The following is a 25,234-nucleotide window of genomic DNA, read 5'->3' as shown; positions in this document are numbered from 1 at the left end:
GGAAAGAAGAATTTTGAGATGGAAATTGATGGGTTAAATACGTCCAACGAATCGTTAAATGTACAAGGAAACACGAATTTTCGATTCAATGAAAATGAAGAAGAATCCAAGGTGATGAAAGTCAAAAGTGAAGTTGATGAGGATCTATCTGTGAATGATGGATCAAGGGAACGTCGAGAGTTGTTGGACGGAATGTCCAAGGATGAGGAATTATTAGACGAAACGTCTGAAATAAAACACGGATTAAAAGAGCATGCAAAATTACTGGACGAAGCCCCGAAAGTGGTAGAAGATGTCGTGGACGAAGAAATAAACGCTCGTTTCAACGAAGAAACTGAGAAACAACAGAATAACGAAGAGAAAGTCGAGGTCGAGGTCGAGGTTCCAGAATTCGATTACGTGGAAGAATTGACAGAGGATGACAATAACGATGACGTTACGATGACCACGGAAGCGACATTGGACGAAGAGAAATATCCTTTCTACAAGAACGAACAAATACCAGTTGCGTCTGCGTTGAAGTACGCGATAAATCCCGAGAGAGTACCCACGAAAACTTATGGTGCAATGGAATTTTACAATTCGAGGGATAATTACAAGCACTGCGACGAGATAGAGGCCAACCTGAACGTTCCACCTAAGAAGGAGGAGCCAGTGGCGGATCGAGGAACCGAGGGGGATCTCCCTCGCCTCAGAGGCTTGGGGGACAAGCTCGACTGTTTCAAGTCGAAATACTTCGACGAAAATCCGTTCGACAATCCGTTGTTCCTGGAGAAGGAGGTGGAGGATCCGGTCCCCGTGGCCGAGATAGATCCCAAGCAATTTGCATCGAGGATCATGATGTTCCCCAAGGAGAACGACGAGTTCGTGATACAGAAACCGTCCAGGAGGCCGGAGAATTATCGTCAACCTCGAAAACAGGGTTACGCCGCTTCTAGGAATCCGAAGAGAGCACGAACTCGTTACAATTATCCAAGAGGAGGAACGAGGAAGAGACCTAGGGATTATTCGGCTCAGTCGTCGAGAATCGTATACGCGAAAGGTTCTAATGTTAATGTTCGAGCTGGAAATTGGGGAAAGGGGAAGAAAAGCGAGAGAAACCGTGCTGCTGTCGCCTCTGCGAGCAAGATATCGTCGTTGTACACACCTTATCAGAATCAAGTCTACGAGGATGTGATGGGTACGATCAAGAATTTGGCTAATTCGTACCAAGTCTACGAGGTGACCACGATCCCTGGAGCATCCCAGGATGAGATTACTGTGATGGATGTGAAGAACGACGATGTAAAGACGAATTCTTCCGCGAAAAGTTTGGCAAATCGTAAGAGAAAAGAGAAGGGTGGCGGGTTCGCGAATCCTGTCGATCATCGTTCGAATAATTTTAACGATGCGAAGAATAATAAAGAATCGATGATTTCTAAATTCTATCGAAACAGACAGAGAGGCGTCTACAAAAGGATTAGAGTACCGCAGAAGGGTAGGCCGAGGGTTCAAATCTATAAACCTGTGATTAGAACCGTGAAACGGAAGATTCGTATTTATAAAAGAGACGTGACGGATGTTAGCGAAGAGAAATTTGAAGAAGATGAAACAGAAACAGTAAGTTCGAAGGAGAATTATTATTCGAGGCAAAATTTAACCAATCGAAATAATCAAAATTTTCGGAAAGATTCGAGGAGAAAGGCTACGAGAAATAACGATAGAGAAAAACCACAGAGAATCGTGTACACGATCAACGACAGGATAAGATATTTGAAACCGAAAGGTGAAATAAGGAGAGTTGGAAAATTTGGGAATAAAACGAAGACGATGGACGGTAGACGAAGAGAGCCAAGGTATAATTATATTAGGAAAAGAATTGCTCCGAATGAAATTTCAATTACTACAGAAAGTTCTTCCTCGAACAATAAAATCAATTTGAGAGAAGCGAGCACAGAAAAGATCGTTGAATTTGACGATCAAGAAATAATCGCGAAAGAAAGCCGCGAGGCACCGTACTCGATCGACGAAGCTAAAAATGATCGTGCGAATGTCTCTGATAGTCTCGATCATTCCAAACGAGATTCGATCAACGGTTCAAACGAGCAAACCGCGAACGAAACGAAAAACGGTTACGCGGTGTACGAGAACGTGAACGAAGAAGACGAAACAACGACCACGTTGAGTCCGCGAACATCCTCGAGTTTCTTCAAGTTAAAAAGTTTCTCAGATGCCGATCCTTCGAAACACGTGGGCCTGTCTTCCGAGGATTTCAAAATACCGTACTCGTTCAATGATTCCAACAAGTTCGAGATGAATATTAACGGAACAGGGAAGAAGAAGGGAAAAGAAGATACCTCGAACACTTTCCCTCCTTCGTTCCTCTCCAACGAAGAATCGTCGGAGAGAGAAGGGACGATGACGAAACTCGAATCGAGCACAGAATCGTCGGAAGAAAACAGCGCTCCAGCGTCCAAGGAAAGTGTTTCGATCGAGGAGGATCGAACGTTCTTCAGCTACGCGTCGAGGCCATCCTCCCCTGCGGAGAATTTCGAGGATGAGAAATACCGTGATCTCGGACCACGAGTGAACAAGCCAGCCTTCTTCCACCCCCCGTTCCCCGATTACAAGAGATCGAGTCCAAGGAGAAGCTCCGAGGAGACGGAGGGGAGCGGGGAGGAGAAAGAGGGATACGTGTTTCCTTGGTACAGAGACAAAGAGGATGAACGAAGGAAGAAGCGTAATCGTGGCAAATCGAACGGGGAATACGAGTATCCGTGGGAAAGAAGAGAACGTTTGGCGAGGGAAGAGAGAAGAAGGAAGGAAAAGGAGAGGAAAGGCAAAGGGTTTATGAGGAGATTCGACGACGACGACGAGGACAATGACGACGAGGAGGAAAAGATTTCCGCAACGACGCGAAGAAGAAACATCTATCCTCGAGGTAGATATCGATTTTGGGACAATAATCGATATAGGGACGGGCTGTATTCCGACAATGCGGGGAGCAGTAGCGAGAATCAACCGATAGTGAAATACAGTAGCAGATACAGCGCAGAGAAAGTGAGATTACCTTTGGACGCGAGTAATCGAACGACGAACGCGGAAGAAATTAGTAGATCGATCAAGAAGATCCTTGAAGATGATTCTGAAGAGGAAAGAAAAAAGGAGGGAAATGATCATTCCGTGGAAAAGATAGTCGGGATGACTAAACCTCGAGGGATTTCTAAAGGATCGATCGTCCCTGAGAACGTGACCTTGGCCCCAAGTAGGAAGAACAAGGAAAAATCGAGAACTGTAACTAATTCTGCCGATGCATCGTTCGAAAGTAGAAACTCGAACGATCCCGGGTCCGGAATAACTGTGGTCAAGAGTCGGGGAAATAAGAATTCCACGAAACAAGGGAGCAAGAAAAGGCGGAGGCCGAAGATTGTTATCCCTACCGTGGAAACCAAGACTGTCACTGAAGCCGATCGAGCTCGTCGAAGGCAGAAATCAACAACTAACGTCGCAAAATCTATTTCTTCGACCAGCGCCACAGCGTCAGCGACTAGAATAGCTCGCAGGAGAAATCAGAAATCGACAGATAAAGATGTTAAGGGGAACGGAGGTTCTAACTTGAAGGACCTGAATAAACCTGTCAACGGCGTGAACGACGTGGACACCTCGAGGAGTAAAACTGGAACAGTGGGGCATCGTTCGAAAGGAAGGAAGAGGGGTCGAGCGAATGAAATAGCGAACGAGGCAAAGGACAAGGGGGAGCTGTCTTCTGTGAAGAGCGTGAAAAAACAAGAGCGTTCTGAGAAGGTTGACGTTAATATAAAGAAAGAAGATCCAAAGAGCCAAGATCTGAAGAATGATACCGTGGGAGAGGGATCGATCGATGGAGAGACGAAGGAGAATAAGGAAGAAGGGGTCGAGTCGATGTTTCCATTCGTCAAAAGCGAAGACAGGTTTGACTTCAAGGACGGGAGGATTGATTCGTTGAGCGATTTTGATAAGTCTGACAACGAGGATGAATTTGAAAGTGCATCAGATTCGAATTTCACGCCTCAGAATGGAACTGTTCAGATGACCGAGCAAGGTTCGAGTGAAATTGTCTCTTCGGCTTCTTGGATATCGGAGAATTATGATTTTTAAGATAGGATTATTTTATATTTTATATTTTAGTTTATGATATTCTTTTTTCTAGAGAGGAGAAAGAAAAATTGAAAGTGGAACTGTCGTTATTTTGATGAGGCAATATTTATGAAAATTAGAAGAAATTGATTGGAAAGAGATTGATGAAATATTGTTGAGTGGATGTCAGGTTCATTATGGATTTTCATTAAAACTTTCTTTCATTAAATTGATGTTTCGAGAGAGTTTTGTGTGATATGGTGTCATAAAAAGGCGAAACGAATCTGAGTTACTTTAGAAAGAATATGAATTTCTTACGATAATGATTCGTTTCAGATTTTCTTTGGATCTGGATGATTTGCTCTGAAATATTATAAAAAAAATTATTTATTATAAAAAAAATTATTTTTAAAATTGGTGTACGATTGAGAAAAAAATTATAACGTGAAATGAATGGAAATCGAAATAAAATAAAAAATCAAAGCAAATAATTTATCGATCTAATGCTTTGATAATATTTTTTATAATTTTTTTTTCTCTAATAATTTTAACTATTCCTGAAATAAATCCATTAAATTTTATCAATTTTTAATATATCGATTTTAATAATAAAAATAGATAGATATTTTTGTTAACGAATAAAATTATATATCAATCGTGTCGTGTATATAAATAAAACCAATTCGATGAAAATAAATATATTGCACGAGAAATAAAATACTTTTCTGAAAAAAAATTCCTCGTATGTTTTAATTTCCAATTGATTAATTTATTTTTGTACGATATAATTGATCATAATCAAAAAAATATCAATAATTTATTATCCTCGTTATATAATTTCAATCCTTGTTTCCAACCTGGATATCCTTGATCTAATTTTCTCGAATAGATTGTCACGATTCCTCCATAAAATTCAACGAGTGCGATTTATCAATCATTCTTTCGTTCATTGTACTCCATCAGACCTGGCAAAAATGATTCATCGATAATTTTACGATGAATAATAGCGCACTTGCACTTAATGATATATTATTGCCGGCTCGATACAATGATTCATACCATTTTATTAACCATACAATGCTTCTGAAATAATGATTTTATTTAAGTAGGCACACTTATAAACTTCACGGTCTGAATAATCTTACGGCTAGAAAATTATGTGGGCGATGCAATTAATTAATTAATTGTGTTATAACTACGTATTTTTCAAACGCTTCGTTAATCGTAAATTGTGCATCTTTAATTATTAATATTTTTCAACTATTGCTCAATTCCTTTTTTTCTTTTTATTTGTTATTGGATTGAGCAATTTTTAAAAATATCTCTCGATCAGATCACAACTTTCGAATTGTAAGATTTTCTCAAATAGAAATTACAGAGCGTTTACCTTTTTCCTTATTGGAGGAATCAATGTGAACGGTATATGTGGATATATTCAACCAAGGTTAAGGTGGACGATATCCTCCATCCTTTCCAGAACGCGCTGCATTCTAATAAAATCCTGCATCGATGAATAACTCGATACTGAAAGGGAATACAAGTGTTTGATTGGCCAACTGCGAGGCCGAGCCCCGTATATAATTCGATCTTTACTTTAGTGCTTTAGTTTCCTTCTTACCTCTTGCCACGCGGCTGCCAAAAGGTCATTATGCCTTTTTTAAAGGTACGTCGGCTCTTCGTACGTTTTGTGTAAAAATAGAAGAAAAAAAAAAAGGAAAGAGAAGCCATTGTATTATGTCTTGAACAGTGGTGCTAATTAAGGATAACTTCGTAACTTATGAAAAATATAAATGTTTCTTCAGTGATGTGCCAATGAAGTGTATTTCTAAAAAGATAAAAGAATGAAAGATATATATGAGAAAACAATGGAACAAAAAGATCGTATTCTAAATCAAATTGTCTCTAAAATAAAGTGTCTGAGATATTCGATCGATAAATTAAATTAATTCTAATATAATAATAGATTGAATATATAATTTTGACAAATATATTCGATATTAAAATCAAACAAAGATCGATGTTTCTCGCGTGACAAATAGAAATAGACTTTATTAACATATTTAACTAGAACGAAAAAGAGAAAATAGTCGAAGTATGAGCGAGTAATACGAGTCGCGTGACTAACATCGTGAGAGGTGATTGTGTCCCTCCAAGGTCCATATGTTTCTTGAACGCCGTTAAGCGTGTTCAATAAACTTTGAACTTCTCAAATTGAATTAAAATTGTTATTCAATCATCAAATTTTTCAAGTATCCAATTTCCATTTATTCACTTGTCAGTTTCAAATTTCTATTCGATCGAGATATAAATTAAAAAAGAAAAAAAAGGGGGGAAATTTTCAGTGACGAAAATCGTGGAAACGAAATATTGAGTCTGGATTGGCCAACAGAAACCTTACGCCGTGTCTATAATTCAATCTTCGAGTTTGTACTCGAGTTTCGTTCTTGTTTTACGATTCGGCACACAGAAAATACGGATACGTGTGCTGAAATAAAAGTGATCCGCACTTAAAACGGTGCATTCAAATGAGAGGTTGCATAGAGTTTGTTGTTGTCGCTCATTTTTTGTCCTTTCTTTCTTCTTCTTTTTTTTTTCTTTTTTCGAATAAAAATAAAATGTCAAGAGAAAGTGAGAACGATTAACATCTAGCGGTTAATGTTTCGAACATGTTTATTTTAACGTTTCGCTAGATTTCTAAGTTCTAATGTCTATGAAATGTTCTGTTTATGGTAAAATGAAACGAGGCAAAAAATTGACATGCAAATAATGGCACACTTTCTATCGTCGATTGTCATTTGTTGCCATTAACTTTGTCCGCAATTGTGAAATTATGATTTGGAAGATAATAAGCTGGCTGTTAATCTTTAATTAATTTTTTTAATTAAGTATTATATCTGATGTCTGATTAAATTCTCTTACATCAATTGAATTGAACATTGTTTCAATAATATGGGAAGATGGATATCTTTGATGCATGATATCTGATTGAAAGTAAATATAAAAGAAAAAAATAAAATATTTTCCGCTTCAAAAATATATCATATCGAGCGATAGAAACATTTGAAATATCATATTTTACTTTTAAGATGATAATTAATTGTTTGCAGACCATTTTGCTGTTGACTGTCGTTGGTTTGCTTAACTTATCGACAGTCGCACCAGACAGCGCTGGAATAGTGGAAATGGTGAATGGATTGGCGTATGGTAAGTCAGTTTGTCCATTTTCCTTTCATTTAAATCTGTAAAAAAAAAAAAAAAAAATAATAATGCGTTAGTAATAGATACACAAACAGCAATTCCATTATCTCTTTTTTTTTTATATTTTTAAATAAATAGATTAATTTTCATGAAAATTTTCATCATTATTTTCAATCATTATTTTTTTTATATTCGATTAAATCGCAACAGAGGACGACACTGAAGTTCGTGAATATTTCGCGCAAATTCCTTTCAAATCCATTAAATCGAGAAACGAAATAAAAAAGATCTTACATTTTGAAATAATGATAATAAAATAATATTAAATCGTAAAAATAAATTTTACTATATTTTTAAACACGTGTGATTGATAATCCATGAAGATTTCAATGCATCGAAGACTGGAGACTTCAACGATTGAGCAAACGATATCCACGCTTCTTAGTTAGTTATCCCTAAAAAAAAAATAATAATGTTAAATAAATATAAAAGTAATACGTACCTTGTATAATTAAGATAATGATAAAATTTTTATTACTATTCTTTCATTCCATTTTTCTTCTATTCTACGCCATTTTTATTTTATTTTCAGGTGGCATTCCCTACGGAAGTATAACCGGGATGGTAGCAAAGTATCCAGGATTCATCATGGGGCAACAATTTAATTCTCTTCAGGCGCGACAATTAAATGGATTCAAAAATGTACAACCAGTGGTCATCACCCCAAATTTTAGGGCGACGAGATTAGCGGGAGTGCATCCACGACCCGTGCAAATTTACAACGTTCCAAGTGTTGTTGCACCTGGTGTTGTGGGCACGATCAGCCACATAGGATATTAAAGATAATTAGTTATAAAATAAGTTAGCGATAAAAGATATAAAAATTCCATTCTTGTTTGTTCAATACTTTCACGACGCATTCCAAGAATTCCATTATATTTATTGTCACGTATATAATTATATGTGATTAAAAGTCATGAAAATTGATTTAAAAGCAATTTTCAAATAATATTTGCCATTAAACAGATATTCTTAAATATTTTTCGCTTTTACTTTACAATTTATTTCGTACATGTATATTAGGGTAGGGTATTACTCTATTCAATTATGTTTGCTCAATCACTATACATTGCAAATGAGAATAATAAGCATACCATGACAAGTTATTATTCGAATGTTCGATCAACAGTTTTCTACGAAGTGAATCAGGTACTGGCATTTCCGCAGCGTATACTATAATTGTATTCAGAAATATTATTTTAAATTTGTCCTTTCTCGTATTACCCAACAATAAAAATAACGAATTAAAAAATTCTATAAATTAACGTTAAACGATAAATCGATCGGTTGTTACCACATCGATTGTAACATAAAATATATCCTCGTATCGTCGAGCTTGTAAGAAAATAATCCATCTTCCATCGATGCATATATATATATATATATTAATTATTATTGCATAAAGAAATGATATAATAACATCGTTCACGCATGAAATATGCAAAATTGATCGGTCTTATATCAATTGAATTAGGGCAAAAATCGTTTATGGAGAGAAAGTATAAATGACATCGGGCACGGTGTATGCCTGTTAGTCGTCACGAGCTGCACGCACGATGCATTACCCTCTGCACGTGAGTATATTGGATACGCTAATACGGTCCTCGTTGGCGAAAGAGAGAAAGAGAAAAAAAGAAAAGAAAAAAAACGTTTCGCAATCACGAAGATGATATTCGTCCTACATCCAGATGACCGGTGTGTGGTAACAGGTCTACTTTTTCAAACGTGAATCGAGAAAATTAATTTTCGTTCCGTCTCGCCTCTAACGATGCCCTTAAGCCAATTTTATATAATCAATTTGCTCTTTTTCCGATATTACGTTTGTTTAAATTCAGTCAGTTCGCGTTATACACTATGTATATTTGAATATCGTGGCCTCTTGAAGATACTTTGTGTGAAACCGGATGAATATCATCGATCATTAATAATAATCGTTAAGAATTGACACACGGTGCATCGCGTTCGTTTACAGTGAGGAAAACATCCTAAGGTTGTGTAATAAATCTAAAAGATGCCGGCGAAACTTCTTTAACTTCTCGCGTAGTTTATGTTTACGAATTATTATTATTCAATTTTCTTATCACAGTTAGTCCGGAGAAAGATTTGATCAACGTGTTAATAATAATGTTATACAATTTCCATATCTCAGAATTTTTTAAATTTATCAGTCGTGAAAAATTAGAAATGTACGTTTGCCTACGTTTCTTTTTCTCTAAAAAATTTTGATTCTATCCTAAATTAACTGTTCTAAAATTTCTATTTTTGTCATTTACAAATCGTTGAAGTTATCAAAATATATATACGAAAGAAACTTTTGTACGAATAATCTCAACATTCAGATTAATTATAAAATACAGATATCTGACAATTGCACACATTTCATTTGCGTAATCGCGATAATTTATTACGATTTGCAAACTGCAGGACAACCAGTTGTCGCCACATGTACACATGTCGGATAAATTTTAATGAATTCATCTTCCACGACCCATCCGCCGTGCGATTCTCGCCTGTGCATATTCGCAAGTGCATGTCCTTGCGCAAAGAAAGGATTAAACGTTGCATAATCGTGCTAATTACGATCCGAAGGGAACAATATGATACAGTGTATATGTATATATATATATATATATATATATATATATATATATATATATATATATATATATATATGACTGTTCTGGGAACGTGTTCTACTTGAATTCAATGCAATTAATCGTAAATATATCTTGAAAGAATTCTATAAAGTATTCGTTATCGATAGAAAGATGAAAACGAGAAGAGGTTAATTGTGCGCAAGATAGTTTTTTATTATTATTTTCTCAGGCATTTAATTAAAGAGAAACGAACGCGTGTATTTAATTAATGGAAATTAATATATTCGCATTTTCTTGAATGAATATTTCATTCGATTTTGATCGAACGGAAATCGATCGTTTCTTCTTTTATTGGAAAAATCTCGGTATAAGTGAAAAAAAAAAAAAAAGAAACATGGCCGTTCTCATGGGCACTCTATCTATCATAGTTTAAATCGCGATAATGACCATTCATGAGTGAGGGTACATGGTGAGGGTATAAATCGTGAGTGATCACGTGCGCTTTATTACGACCGTAGAAATTAACCACATCAATGAATAAACCATGAATGAAACGGGATGTAATTTTAGTTACTGCCAATTGGTACGTGTCGAATAGATTTATGTGATATTGCTCGTTTGCGTAATCTACTTTAACTACTTGTAACTACTTTTCCTGTATAAATTTCTATTTCAATAGTCAATTAACTAATCATTTTGTTTTAGAAGAATGATGAAAGAAGTGTGAAAGTGTGAATCACAATAGGAAGGAAAAATTTTTGTTTAAATATAGGTGATTAAATGATGAATGAAATGTTTAACGATGTAGCTCGGAAGAGGATGATGGAAAAAGGAATTTTCAAATTATAAATAACAGTGTTAAAAGAAATCGAATCGAGATGAAACGAAAGATGCGTATTGCATTTGAAAAATTTCCAATGTTCCAGTTTTTTATCATGCAATTATCCTTTCAAACTGATCGATTGATTATGATTGAAAATTATTCGATCTATTTATCATACGCGCGAATATTTTCAAAAAGGAAAAAAACTTATGCTATGATTAAAAAAAAAAAAAAAAGAAAGAAATACTTTCTAGTTCCTGAAAATTATTTCAATTTATTATATAATAAAAAAAAAGGAATCTAAATAACAAAGTTATTTTCTTATAATACTAACCGCGACGAGTGATATACAATAATAACAATCGATTTTCTTTCATGCGTGTCGCATATTTCAAAATCAATGTTATATAATCGATTATTTTCTCAATTACTCGACTTTTCTTCTCATGAATACCAGAGATTTCAGGAAGTAATACAAGTTTGCCGCGATTGATTGATTCGTCAAGCATTTCAAGCTTCGATAACGAATACCGTGAGAAGTAATGAAGAAATACATCGATGAATTTCTATTACAACGTTACAAAGTGTACAAATGAAACGTGAAAGAATGTGAATACACGTCATCTTCATAATTATTTACGATCGTGTAAATATATATATATAAATAACACGAATAAAGAGAAAAATGAGAAAAAGATAAAATATACTTCAAAATTGGATAATTCAAACTCGAGTAAAATTCTTAATACAAGTGAGCTCAAATCTAATCCCATAACTCAAGTCGAGACTAGCTAAATTAACCTAGAAAAAAAGAAAATTCCAATTTTTCAATGTATATGAAAATCTTATTAACAGAAAAATTAAATCAAAATTAAAATTCGAAAGAAAGTTTCAATTTGAAAGTTTAAGAATTAAAAAGAATCCAAGATTAATTTAAACGATTCTAAAAATCCAGATTAATCCTTAAGGAAAAGAAAGGAAGAATCCTGATTTTTCAATTCGGAAACGTTTCGAAACCCAGACAGATTCTTCCGTCTCAACTCAATTGTTCGCTCGCAAAATTTGCACAATCGGCAACATAGTGGTACATAACTGTGCCATGTAGGAAACAGTGCGTAGTATCTTCACTGTTTGTGCGTGTACGTTTTATCCATTGCACAATCACAAATAAAACGTCGTATTGCGGTAAATTACCGGGCGCGCCATCACGAGCCCATCATTATTCCTCCCTGTTACGCAGTTGGGAAGGGGAGCTAGGATTTTCCTGGATCTGGAAAGAAAGAAAGAAAGTTATCTATTCCGCTTCTTGTTGCAGATTGTTGTCGTGTTGACGAGCCCATGGATCCTTCAGGATTACGTGCACGCGGCGAAAAATGGTCTAAGTAAATCGATTGTTATTCGTTCTGGGAAATAATCGCTTTTAACGATCACCGTGCACACCCTTGAACCACTTTTAGAACAATGGAGATTATTTTTAGAAGGGAAAATTCTGCGAAACGAATGCGATCGATTATTTCCTTCTCGAATGCGAGACAGATTGCAAAAGTTTAAATTAACGAAGAAAAATTCAACCTATCTTTCATAAAATTAAAATTAAAAATTCCATGATAATTTACTCATGCTACAAATTTTGCTAAAGGCAAATCTTTTTCCCATTTGTCTTTTAGAAAATCTGAAAAAATAATATATTTTTTAGAAAATAAAAGTATAATAAAAATATGATCGAAAGAAACTTACAGTTTATTTTAAATTAATTTTTAATTATGAAAATATATTCAAATTAGGTCTAATTTTTGAAAGTATATCTTGAAAAGAATTTAAAGTATCTTAAAAAGTTCCTCTATTCAAATCTCGAGTTGTAGAAGAAATAAAATATTAAAAACCACTTTTTATTGCGAAATAGGTGCCGAAGTGCTGACGTCTTTCGCCAGAAACATCGCCTCGGTTCTATCGACGACCTTGCTCAGCGAAGACTCACCTGTGAACCAATCGTCGAGCGGTAACCTTCTGAAAAGAATTCAAGATGCGCAGCCACCGTTGGAGATCTCCACCAATCAGTCGGAAGGATCGGATACCTCGTCGAATTCCTCCTTCGTTCGCTACCCTCGATCCACTCGCGAATCTTCTTCAAACGAACGAGAAGAAACGCTATTCCAGAATCCTTACGCGACGAATCCTCCGCGTTATTCGAAATATCACGAATCGATATCCTCCTACAAACCGTACGAATTCACCGTGAATCCAAGGATTCCTTACAACGAGGTGAACGCACCTGGTAATCTAAATATAATCAATACCAAAGAAAATTCTGTCAACGAAGTCAACGTTAATCCATCACCTCTCCATTATCCTTCTCCTGGATTCAGATACAAATCCGAACCCGTCGATCCATTGTCCAATTCGAATCTGATTCAAAATTATCCCCGATTAGCGGATCTTCGCTATCATCGTCTCTCGACTCAGAGACCTGTCGATCCTCGAGAACATTCGACAACCCTGGAACAAGAGATTAACACGGATGAAAACGGGAATAGTAATCAGATTGCCAGGATATCTCGAAGACCGTATAATTATCGTGGCTCCTTTCATAATTCTTATTACACACCTGGGTACCCGGAGTTCTATCCTCGCGAGAGGCTCGTGGAAAGTGAGGATCGATACGTGACTAATAATCGAGATGAAAATGATCCATCCAGATTGGAGGATCAGAATCAAGGTCAAACTGCGTTAAGGGGATACGATTACGGCCCCCGTTTCCATTATGGTTTACCTCCGTATCACGACCCTTTCTATCACGGATTTCCTGGATTCTATCCCCGCCCCTACAACGACACTTTTCACAAAGAGGCAACACAGGGTGATGGCAACGGAACCGGTCCACACGGTCCGCCATTTTATCACGATCCCAGGTTCGGCCCTCACCAACCGTTCTACCCAAATTTCTACGGAAAGCCTGTCCAACCGTCGCAGAATCCGGCTGACAATCAAGGAAATTCCGAGCAAATCGTTACACCGGAAAATGGACGAGGTAACAACGCCACGAATCACGGATATCCGCCGTTCGGATATCCACCGTATCCTTATGGAGGCCCTCATTATGGGGGTTTCAATTTTCACGGTTACCCTTTCACGGTGCCATTCTTCGGTGGACATCGTTTCGGATTCCACGATCATCTATTTTCTGGGATCAAATCCGTTCCTTATTTGAATTTTTACCACCACTTTCCATCGGTTCATTGGTATCCCCCATACGGTGGATATCATCATTACGACCATCGACCCGCGACGACGACTGAGAAGCCGGCAGAAAAGACTGTCAACGAGAACTCTGAGGCATCAGCTTCTAACAGCGAGGCTGAAACGTTGTCCGAGATTAAATCTTCGGAGAGGAGTCGATCCTCGCCCTCGAGGGGATACAAGAAACGCTTCTCCTCTGGATTCGTTAGCAAAGAGGGCGGCAAAGTAGTTGGGGATCGAACGTTGAATCAATTGAATCAAATCTTGATGTAACAGTGGTAGACTGTAATTTAAGGGAAAAAGAAATATACTTGTCTTATAATTTATATGTGTTTCTTCCTTCTTTCCTGATAATTTCTTTAAAAGAAAAAAAGAGAAACCTGTATCTAAATAATGGAAATAAACCATCTATCACCAAAAGAAGAGATTTATTGTTCACCTTTATAAGTAACTATATTCAAGAGTTATTTTACTTTCAAAAACATTCTAATGCATGGTAGTTTTTTTTAATCTTTAAGTTAATGAAGGAAGATCGTAAAAGTGGGAAATGCCAAATTCCACTGGGAGGATTATAATTGTGATCACGGTTCACGTCATCAACGGAAACAGTTTTAATTGAAAAGGAAAAAAAACTTTTCGACGACTTATCCGACAACTTATCTAATCGAAACGACACGCGCCAACGTAACATCGCGCATCGACCAAAGAAGAAACGTTCCCATGGCCGATGATATACAAAAAAAGTTCCCATAGCTCTAGTTGGCCTTATCCTGCAATTACACAGAGCGGCGTGGCTATCACGCATACCAACTATCACGGTCTGATAATTTTCCTGGCCTTCCCCAAGAAAATTTCGCACACGCCATTTTCGATCGATTCACGGGGACGATTCTATAATCCTAAAACTATGCTCATAAAATGCAACTACTACTAAAGAAGATCGAAAGAAGATGAATCGACATTGCCTTTTTTTTTTTTTGGAGAGAAATCTGTCGAAATATGTATCGAATCGGATCGCTCTTTGGAGAACGGTAACAACGCAATAAAAATCGATCTATCGATACTCGTTCAAGGTGACGGACGTAAGCGAGATATACGTAATACGCGGAAAGGCCTTCGATGTCGATCGCATATTCTGGAGAAATAGCAGCACCGATGAAAATGGGAGGGGAAAAAAGGATCACGTAACGTAGCGGAATTAGATTTTATATGTTTTTCGAAGCGATAATCGAGGCGAGGCGCGTTTATCGTTAGAAATCGCTTTGGAACGAAACAAATTTTACATACATTATATTATTAATATGTTCGAACAGGTTTCCGATCCGATGAGATATAGATTTTATTAATACATCATATTATCAGTAATATACATAAAACCTTGTAATTAGCGATGGGATCAAATTTGATATCGCGTGATCACTCGATATTGAAGTTCAATATGGAAGGTTTATATGGGATTTAATTATTATTCGTGCGAGATGATTTTTTTTTTTTTTTTTACTTTCAAACAGTAAGGATTATGCAAGCTGGTTTCAAACTAAAAATATGACGATTTCACTCGATATTATTAAAAAGAAAGTTATCGCAAAGAAAGTTATAAAAAGTCGTAATGTTTCGAATCAATTTGGAAATGTAATGAAGTGTTAAAATTAAAAGAGTGTCGTTATTATTATTATTATTACTTTTTGAACTATTGATAAACTATTAAGTTCACTTCGTGCCATCGCTAATTACAATTTATATGCATAACGTTTACAATTATCGTACAATTATATGGATAGTATAAATTATAAACTTAGAGAACAAATATTAAAGCGTATAGGAATATTAAGTGTTACAAAGTGTATTTAATTGCACACGATAAAAAAAAAAATGAGAAGATAATTAGAGTCGTGCAATTCTTATCAAGAAGATAAAATAATTATTCATCGTGTGATTCAATTGCGTCATTATTTTATTTTTATTAAAGATGGTTCTGCGTATTTTATTCGATTCATCGATGAATAATTTATACGCTACATCATAATGTACCTATTCGAAATTGAAATTCAAATTTAGTCCACACGAATTCTGATATAAATAATTACGTTTATCGTAATTATTTATATAACATATCCATATGATGAAAAAAATTTTCAATGCTTGTTTATTTCAATGTACAACAAATGGCGTTAAATAAAAAAAAGAAAGAATATCGATCGTACGACATCTGATTTTTAATATCTGATTTTTTTTTTTTAATTCCCTCACCTCACCTCATCTTTTAAAAATAACATATTACACATACGCTTTATTAATCCACCAAGATATATATATATATATTTTTAAATTAATTGGTGTTGCATATTGATCGACTATTATAAAAATTTAAATTCTCGCTATTTAACATATCGTCTGAGAGAAAGATCGGGGAACGAAGCTTTTTTTCGATCGAAATGATTCATCGACAAAAAAGAAAGGGAAAAAAAAAAAACTTGAAAAATGGATATCCGTGCGAATATTTTCGTCTCAACGACGACGATCTCGTTGGGTAACATAACACTCGACGACCAGTTTACAAGCATCGCACATTAACTGCAATTAATGACAAACGCATCCTTTCCATGATCCCAATGATGTTGCAATCATCTTTTTCTCCTTTTCTTTTTTCTTTTTTCTTTTTCTTCTTTTTTTTTTCACGATTTCGTCCCGCAACCTGTACCGTATAATTTCACCATTTTGTAACGATCCCCTCTTCCATGCTCCTGTTACGCAACCACACGACTTTTCTTCCTTCTGTTCCGATCACGATTGCATCTCCTTCCATTGAATCGTGCATTCGTGCACGCATTGTCCTCGCTCGGACAATAATTAAATTGTTCGACTTTATAACATTCGTTGAAAATTCTCCTCGATCTCTCATTTTCTTTTTTTTTCATCAATGGACAATTTTTGTTTCATGCGAACGATATCATCGTTGAATTTTTATATTTTGAGTATGAAAATATATTATATATTTTTTGTATTATGTAAACAAATTAAATATATTTTATACCGTGTCAATTAATTGAATCGGAGAAAATAATTTTTTCACAAAAATTCTAACGTGTGAATTGATATTTGAAAATGTAAATGTAAATTCTGAATAGTAAAATTGTATAGTTTTAATGATAGTCTGGTATTAATCCATTGAAACGATTCTGTCCATCTTACTTTCTTCTAAAGTCACTCCAAAAAACTACATATACGATCTACTTAATAATAATATATCGATCACGAAATAGTAGACTGTGAAGTTTGAAATTCTCCAATTGAGAAAGGAAAAGAGGGATTCTTACCGTTCGAAGTTGAAACGAAAATGGTAATTTCAAGTATGATCCAAGTTCACTATTCATCGCTCCTCTCGAATCCGTGAAATTTCTCCAAACGAGGAAGAAATTCTTCGCCGGAATATGTCTGAAATGGTAACAGATGTTAATTAAAATTATCACCGAAATCGGAATAGATGAGAATGGAAATGACAAAGTTTTTTCACGGCACACATTGTTTCCCTTTTCCAGATATAATATAACGTGGAGGAAAGGAGGGTTTTTTTTCAGACGAAAAATCGTGAATTCTCGTGGACGACGAATTTGGATGTCAAGGCGGTCGCCGGTTCACAGCACGTGAACACAAACGATGACCAATCCGAAATGGATGTTGCATCGGTGTTCCTTTCATAATGACGTATTGCATTCGCATAATCCCAGAGTAACAATGCCAGTGTTTGCTATTAGTGTTAACGGAGGGAAGCCAATACGAAGGCTGGGAAAAATTAGTGTGGGGGCTGTGGCGGAATACGCCGCCTTTGTTATAAAAGAAACGGAGACCAACGTTGGACAGGCAGTGGTACTCTGTTGACAGAAAAATTAGTGCAATTCATAGAGGAGTTAACTGGCTAGTGTCAGCTGACGGATAATGGCTTGCTTGAAACTTGTAAGTAATGATGAAAAAGAAAAAAAAAGTAAGGAAGAAGAAAATGAGTTTTATCCCTCACGATTGATTCATCATGAACTTTTCAACGAAATATTCGAGGAAATAAAATTTATTCCTTCCTTACGCACACTTTTAATGCTTCCACTTCTATTTCATTTTTCGATTTGTTTCGATGATCGATCTTCTCCACAACATTGGGAAAAAAGATGGAAGTTTTCAATTTTTTTCAGAAATTCAAAATTTAAGAAATCGTGTTGTAAATTTTATATATATTTGATAACGAAAAAGTGACTTCAATCAAGATACGTGTGAGGCGATTTGTTATTTATTTATGGATATTTTGAGGATTAGATATCCTTTTTTTCAGTACACGATCCTGTTGCTGGCTGTCATCATTGGCATCGTTTCTGCGAAACCAGGATACCTCGGTGGATACGGTGGATACGGTGGATACGGTGGATACTATTATCCTTACATTTACAGATATCCGTTCTATGGATACAATTACGGGCACGGTTATGGATACGGTAAGGGATACAATGCATGAGATGATATAGAACGCGTGAAAAGTGCTTTCAACGTCAATGAATTTTTTGCAAAACTTTTTCCATTCTCTTCTATCTAGAATAAATTGTAAAATGAAATTTTATAGTATTATTAAATGAGTTGAAAGATTATTAAATTTTATTAATCCATAATAAATTATAAAATGGACAAAAATATTCATCGACGTTGCACGCGAGAATACTTAGATCGTTAGACAAAACATTCATCGACGTTATTTATTATCTTAATCTACTTTTCCATTTAGGCTTCCCTGGGTATGGTTACGGTCATGGATTTTATCATTATTAATCGAAAAGGCGATCGTTTGGACTATACTGCGATATACCCAAAGAAGATATACTTACATCTTTCCTAATTTTAGACTTACTTCGACTCTGCTCTGTCGAAATCTTCTTTAAGAGAAAAATTGTAAAAAAATATTCATATACTTTCACGATATTCTCGAATTTTTTTTTTTTTTTCACTCCATATACTCGAACGATAATTCTCGAAATTATCTCGTCGTGTTATTATATAATATCAAATCGATGATGTGTTTTTTTTCTTTTCTTGGATCGAGAAAATTTGGATTATATTCGATTCAATTTTTATATCTTCGTTGAACAGATGCAAATCAATAAAATTTAGATTTTAATGGAAGTGTCGTGTTTAAGATATCTTCTCATTATAAACCTTTTCTGTTATATATTTTTTGGCAATGATGAAATTTCTTTCTAAAAGAATCTTTTAATATTTTTATTCACTTAAAATAATATATAAACGAGATAAAAGGAAATCAAGCTCTAATGAAAAGATCAATAATTTCTCACATCTCGAAATGTAACTAAATGAAATTAATCTTATTAAATATTAAATATTAAAAAATTCTTTACAAGTTCGTATGAAAATATATTCATTGATATTGAAATTAAACGAATGCATAACGTAACATTGCGTGACCGGGAATATTAAATTCAAGACAATATTTCCATGCAGTTTCATAATATTGAATCATGAATCGTTGATAAATTACGAAAATGCATTAATGAGTGTGACATACGAGAAGAAAACAAAAATGTTGTATTTTTTTTTCTTTTTATTGATTCTAAATCAGAAATCAAATTAATGTAATTACCAATCATATCTTGAAACCATTATAAATAAAATATACAGATTTTTTTTTTATTGAATATCTTTGTTTCAAAAATTAGAAGTTAATGAGATATTCATATGCGTAAATTCCATTTTCGATTAATTCGTTTCAGAGATATCGAACGAGAGATATTTAATTTTAATGAAGGAGAATTATCAAACTATAATATTTTTTTCTTTTATCCAATATATATAATTTTTGTTTCGATTAATTTACACAAAATATCGAAACCGTTTAAAAGAATGATAATTAAATTTTATATAAAAAAAACGTACTCAATGCTAAAATTATCGATATCTGATATAATATTTTATATAAGAATGAATTATTGTGATATGAAAATATTTTTTGTTGCTTCATTTATATAATATGGCTTTCTAACATTAATTGAATGGATTTAACAATTTTTTAAAAATATATCTCGATCGAAAAGTCCTCCGAGAAATTTATTTTTGATTCAAGAAATGTCTAAGAATAAAAATCAATGAATATCCGATGAATAAGTTAAAAACTGAATAAAGACCATTAAATTTAGTAAAATAATTTATATATTCTATTTTAATAATTAATTTTAACATTTTACATTACACACGTACGACAGATATTAAAGTTATTATATATAAAAATCTAACGCGTATTGGAAATGTCAAGATCTACACTGCGTAAAAAAAAAAAAAAGCACTGTGAAAAAATACTAATATCTTTTGAAAAAATGAATTTCAAAGATGATTCATAAAAATAATCGAGTGAAAATTAGAATTTTATTTAAATTAAAATTATCTGAAATTTTAGAGCTCTCCGTGTCCAACCTTTAGCAATTGTCGATCTCGACTGAATACGAGATACGATAAATAGAAACAGTAGAATGTAACGACAACACGAAACATTGCCTCGAGGCAAATCAGACGTACGAAACGAATGATAATATTATTGTAATAAATTAAACTTAACTTAATGGAAATAATATATAATATAATAATATTTATGAATAAATCGGAGTTTCAAAAGTATCGAAAGTAAAATCTGATCGTTGAAAAACATTTATATGTTTCGATGAATAGCGTGAACGATAAATGATCGTATTTTGAAAAAAATTTTAAATGGAAGGAATTACGAAAATTAATAGAAAATTATTAAATGAGCGATTATTTGTATATAATTTAATACATGATAAAGTATATAAATATTCTTATTACCAATATGAATCGTGATTATAAAAAAATTCAGATTGATTCCTGTTGAAATTTTTCAAACAGACGTTATCGACTTTATCAATTTTTAATTTCGCAATTTTATAAATGATATTTTTACGTTTATATTTTAGCAAAATTTAACAATTGTCGATACTTTTACATTTGTTTTCAAGGTTAGACTCGTTAGATCAGCTCGTTGCTTAGAAATCTTCAACGTCTTCAATTGCACAACGAAGCATACAATTCATCATAATTGTATCTCATCTCTGAAGTTGTCGAAATATCATCGATCCCGTTCAATCATCAAAATAACGAGAGGAAGAATTTTTTATTCCTCTTTTAAAAATCATCGTACCATCGATAATAACACCACAACGATTATTATTAAATCCTTTTCAATCGCATTTAAACTCGATTCAATCTTATCTTTAAGGGATCTTTAAACGATACGTTGCATTCGATAAATAAAATTTTCACCAACAGATTTAATCTTAATATCGAAAGATATTGAAATAATAGAGATTGGTGAAATCCTGTTTCTGAATACAATATATTCAATGTTTAATTGGGCAACATTGCGATTAAGAGAGAATGCATCTGCGGTGATCCGTATGTGCAGATGTAGAGGTCATCCATGACTTTTCAGGTCGTCCATACTTTTACTTTGCCGCGAGTAAACCGCAATACGTTTTAAGTGCGACTTTAACACCCTGAAAAATTTCTTCAAATGAACAATTTACTTCCTTATAAAGCAGATATTTATCTTCTCATCTTTACGTCATTTCGTTTAAAATGAATTAATTATATTTTCGACTTCTCTTAATATCAACAATCCTTTTTTCTTTTATATATATATATATATGAAGAAAGATGATCCGGGTATTCCAAGATGGTAAAGGAAAAAAAAAAAATTAGTCGGTCGTTGTTAGCAAAAACTAGAGAAATTTATGTTCTCTATCTTCGTAAAATTTTAATGGGACGAAATTGTCGAGGTCATCGTTTGGAATGGATGAAACTTTAAAATAACGAGCGAGATTCAAGCTGAGAGGCTTGAAAAAATTTTTTAACGTATCCTATCCTAAATGCCAATGTGTCAAATTATACATTTTTATTCGTTTAAATTGAAGGATTCGGATCGTGCGGATGAAAGAAAAAGCAAAAATCTAATAGGGAATGACGAATTTATGATTATTTAATTCGAAAAAAAAAAAGAAAGAAATGGAATTAAAAGGAAAAGGAATTAAAAGTGAAAAAAAAATATTGCATAATCTTGTTACTATCTTATATATATCTTACGAAATCGTTTATGATCACACTTACGACACTTCAGGTTTGCCTTGATACGTTGAGAATTCAATGACATGATAAAAAATTTGAAGATTCCCGTTTGTAAATGTAGATATTAAAATTTTATTTTACATTGAAATAATAATTATTTCGAAATAAGAAAATGTTTTTCCTGTATCCAAATATTCAATGATAAATCTCCCCCGATTCATTTCATAAATACTTACTTATATTTTTACAGTGAATCAAAATTTAAAAAAAAAAATCTAAATTCCTCGAATAAAAATTTCTCACTTCTCGTATTCATATTCGTATTATTATTCTCATATTATTTCTCTTCTTTTTTGAGCTATTTTTTCTTCGTTAAAAATTCGAAGATATGGAGGTTAATTCCATGCTAATGTTATATATTACTCACACTTTCGCGTCTTGCGTAAAAAAATAAAATTCTCGAAGAAAGAATTATCTCCTCTTCGTGTATATCTTTATCATAATTTTCTTTATTCATAACTCAGATTATAGACATGCCATAAATCACTTGACACACACGTAACACTAAAGAAAAGAACTATAATTATAAATTATATACAATGCCAGACAATGCTTGAGAGATAAAAATTTTGTTTCAAGAGAGGATTGGATTGTAATTTTCAATTGTAAAAAAATAACAATATTCGACTCGCATGGTTTACACTTACTCGTCCAACGTTTAATTCGACATCCTGTATTGGATTATAATTTTATCCAGATATTGCAGGTGTGTCGATGATGTTACCCATAAGAAAAAGATGATCGAGAACAGCTGTTATTACGAACCTTTCCTTATGGTAGACTTAGACCTCTTCATTCAGTTGAAAAGCAATACTATATAATACTAAGAGAAAGGTTAGCCGTATGGAAAAAAACGTGCTTCATTCATACATGGAAATCATGACGCTTTGTCAACGCTTTACTCCCTGAAAGGATTTATTATAAGGAATTATTATATTTAATTATAATTTCTTCCTAATCTTTGTTGCTTCCGTGTATGAAAAGAGAATATTTGCCGATTGTGCACAGATTTTTTTTTTTCATCATTGTATATACGTTCAAAGCGTATAATAATAATATGAGAATTTTCTTTACGACTAATATTTTTTATAAATATAAATAATTAAATGAGTGAACTCCAAATGAGTGAAAATAAATATTTTCAATTTCGAACGAATTATTTCAAATTATATATTAGAAATACACCGTTTAAAAGAAGAATCATAGTGGAATAATTTTCGAATATTGAGAACACGAGTTAAATTCAAAATTGTTCTATTCAAAAACGTCTTAGTACTACCGCTATCTAATATTTCACTGTCATAATCGTGGGAATTCAGTTGCCATTTGTGCAACAAGTTAGCGCAATAATGAAGAAATATGGATGATAATAGTGGAAACATTTACCGATGATTACCGTTCTTGTTAGTAATTTAATGTAAAGTTCAATTTAATATTCCGGATCGGAACGGAGAAACGAAGTCACGAATCCTAAATCGTAGAGGAATGTTGGAAGAAAATTTCAATAAGGAATAAAAATCTGAGAACATCTTCAATCCTCTATCATCCTTATTGCTCATTCCAATTGAACGAAACTGGATTTTGAGATTATTTCACGATTATTAAGATTCGAAGATGAAATCTTCTAATACAGAACCTTGAATATTTGTTAAAATTTTCTACGCTCTTTTTATTTTATTTCGAGTATTACTCCTTATGCAATTTGACGATGAAAAAGTACTACGAAATACTCTTGCGCCATTTTTTCTTGCACCCCTTCTGAGTTTTCAGATTACACGTCAAACAGAATTGAAATCTCGCAAATTGCGTACGAGAAATTAATTGTATTATTTTAATTAAAGCGTTTTGATGGCTCGCTAGATATGCAGATAGACTCGAGATTTTTCAGATTTTCCCAAGGATCTGATCGGAGAAAATCTTTCATGCGCAACATTTTATGATCGAGCAACGAAATGTCGAACGAGCTTCTTGATTGCTTAACAGAAACCGAACGAATGGATTTCAAGCGACAATAATTAATTTTATTACTAACTCCTACACTCTGCGATGTAAACGAATTATCTTCAAATGATTTTTAAACTCGTCTAAAGTTGTTTTTCACTCAAGTCTCTTCGACTCTCTTCTAAGAAAAAAAGAATCAATAGATTAAAAAGATTAGTATTCACGCAAGATTGAGAAAATCTTACAATGTTAATTTTACATGATTAATATTCTGGATGGAATTTGATCAAAATATGTGAAATTTCGAAAGAGCACATCGACGTTTGCCACGATTGATTCCTTCCTCCTGGCATGAGATTCACAGACTAAATAAAATTGTATTTCACCCTCGGTTAGAATAAATTAGAGCCAAATCAGATGTACTTAAATCCAATTAGTCCCAGATGCCTGTTCCATTATTCGAATGTCTTTGTTACGGTAACACGGAATGGCGACATCGGTAAACGATGCAGGTGTAAATAGCACGTGAGCACACAAGAGACGGTGAACTCACGTAAACGTTAGCGTGTGATTATGGCCGATCGTCGAGCATCATTGTGTCCGAGGTTCTTAACCGAGGTATGGAAATCTGCATGGATCTCGATGACAGTATGATACAAGCGAAATGTTGCGTAAACCAATCATTTCCCTACAAACCGTCTATTTTAGAAATTGTTTTCGCGGAATTCTGATCTATAAACGCGTACACAATAGAAATTATTGGAGCAAACGTAGCAATGGATATTCGAAGAATTTCGATATCACCTTCCAAACTGATTAATAAAATGTTATAATATCGAGAAATAAATAAATAATATTAATGAAATGAGCTGCGATTGAGATTTTTCGATGATCGTTTCCGATGGATTTCGAGTTATACGTCTTCATTAATACAAATAATGACAATTGCGATGATTCATTTCAATGATCTATAATATCTTCCGCGGTATCGTTACGTTAATGACTATTATCAATTTTCCTAGCCAGGATTAGGATCAATTATTCATACAATCTCGGCTATATAATTCCAGAAAAGAAAGAAGAAAGAAGATTGTGCGGG

The 25,234-nt window shown here is 33.9% G+C and overlaps 3 protein-coding genes across 4 annotated transcripts; all 3 read left to right on the top strand.

Moving 5' to 3' along the window:
- The first annotated feature begins 5,608 nt into the window (after positions 1-5,608).
- LOC100577381 lies at positions 5,609-8,182 on the top strand. Its single transcript, XM_003250000.4, has 3 exons — positions 5,609-5,758; positions 7,203-7,299; positions 7,886-8,182. Exons 1-3 carry the CDS (start codon positions 5,744-5,746, stop codon positions 8,131-8,133), a joined length of 360 nt encoding a protein of 119 aa, XP_003250048.2. The 5' UTR covers positions 5,609-5,743; the 3' UTR covers positions 8,134-8,182.
- A 361-nt stretch (positions 8,183-8,543) lies between these two features.
- LOC100577359 lies at positions 8,544-14,298 on the top strand. 2 transcript variants are annotated; one of them, XM_006562261.3, is made up of 3 exons: positions 8,544-8,927; positions 12,089-12,149; positions 12,677-14,298. In XM_006562261.3, the coding sequence occupies exons 1-3, from the start codon at positions 8,910-8,912 to the stop codon at positions 14,281-14,283; spliced, it is 1,686 nt and encodes a 561-aa protein (XP_006562324.2). In that variant the 5' UTR covers positions 8,544-8,909; the 3' UTR covers positions 14,284-14,298. The 2 variants fall into 2 exon arrangements, with proteins under 2 accessions (XP_006562324.2, XP_003250047.3); XM_003249999.4 differs by having other exon boundaries at positions 12,089-12,155.
- Positions 14,299-17,755: 3,457 nt separating this feature from the next.
- Positions 17,756-19,170, top strand: LOC725309 (keratin-associated protein 19-2). Its single transcript, XM_001120351.4, has 3 exons — positions 17,756-17,964; positions 18,332-18,491; positions 18,776-19,170. Exons 1-3 carry the CDS (start codon positions 17,947-17,949, stop codon positions 18,817-18,819), a joined length of 222 nt encoding a protein of 73 aa, XP_001120351.1. The 5' UTR covers positions 17,756-17,946; the 3' UTR covers positions 18,820-19,170.
- The last annotated feature ends 6,064 nt before the right edge of the window (positions 19,171-25,234 follow it).

The sequence above is a fragment of the Apis mellifera genome, linkage group LG12 (assembly GCF_003254395.2).
Source record: "Apis mellifera strain DH4 linkage group LG12, Amel_HAv3.1, whole genome shotgun sequence".
NCBI lineage: Eukaryota > Metazoa > Arthropoda > Insecta > Hymenoptera > Apidae > Apis > Apis mellifera.
Note: the sequence above shows the minus strand (reverse complement) of the source record. Positions and strands in the feature narration are given on the sequence as shown.

Coding starts and splice junctions, on each gene's coding strand:
- LOC725309 (XM_001120351.4), top strand. Junction 18,492..18,775: donor CGGGCACGGTTATGGATACG/GTAAGGGATACA, acceptor TTTTCCATTTAG/GCTTCCCTGGGTATGGTTAC.
- LOC100577359 (XM_003249999.4), top strand. Junction 12,156..12,676: donor CGCGGCGAAAAATGGTCTAA/GTAAATCGATTG, acceptor ATTGCGAAATAG/GTGCCGAAGTGCTGACGTCT.
- LOC100577381 (XM_003250000.4), top strand. Junction 7,300..7,885: donor GGTGAATGGATTGGCGTATG/GTAAGTCAGTTT, acceptor TTTTATTTTCAG/GTGGCATTCCCTACGGAAGT.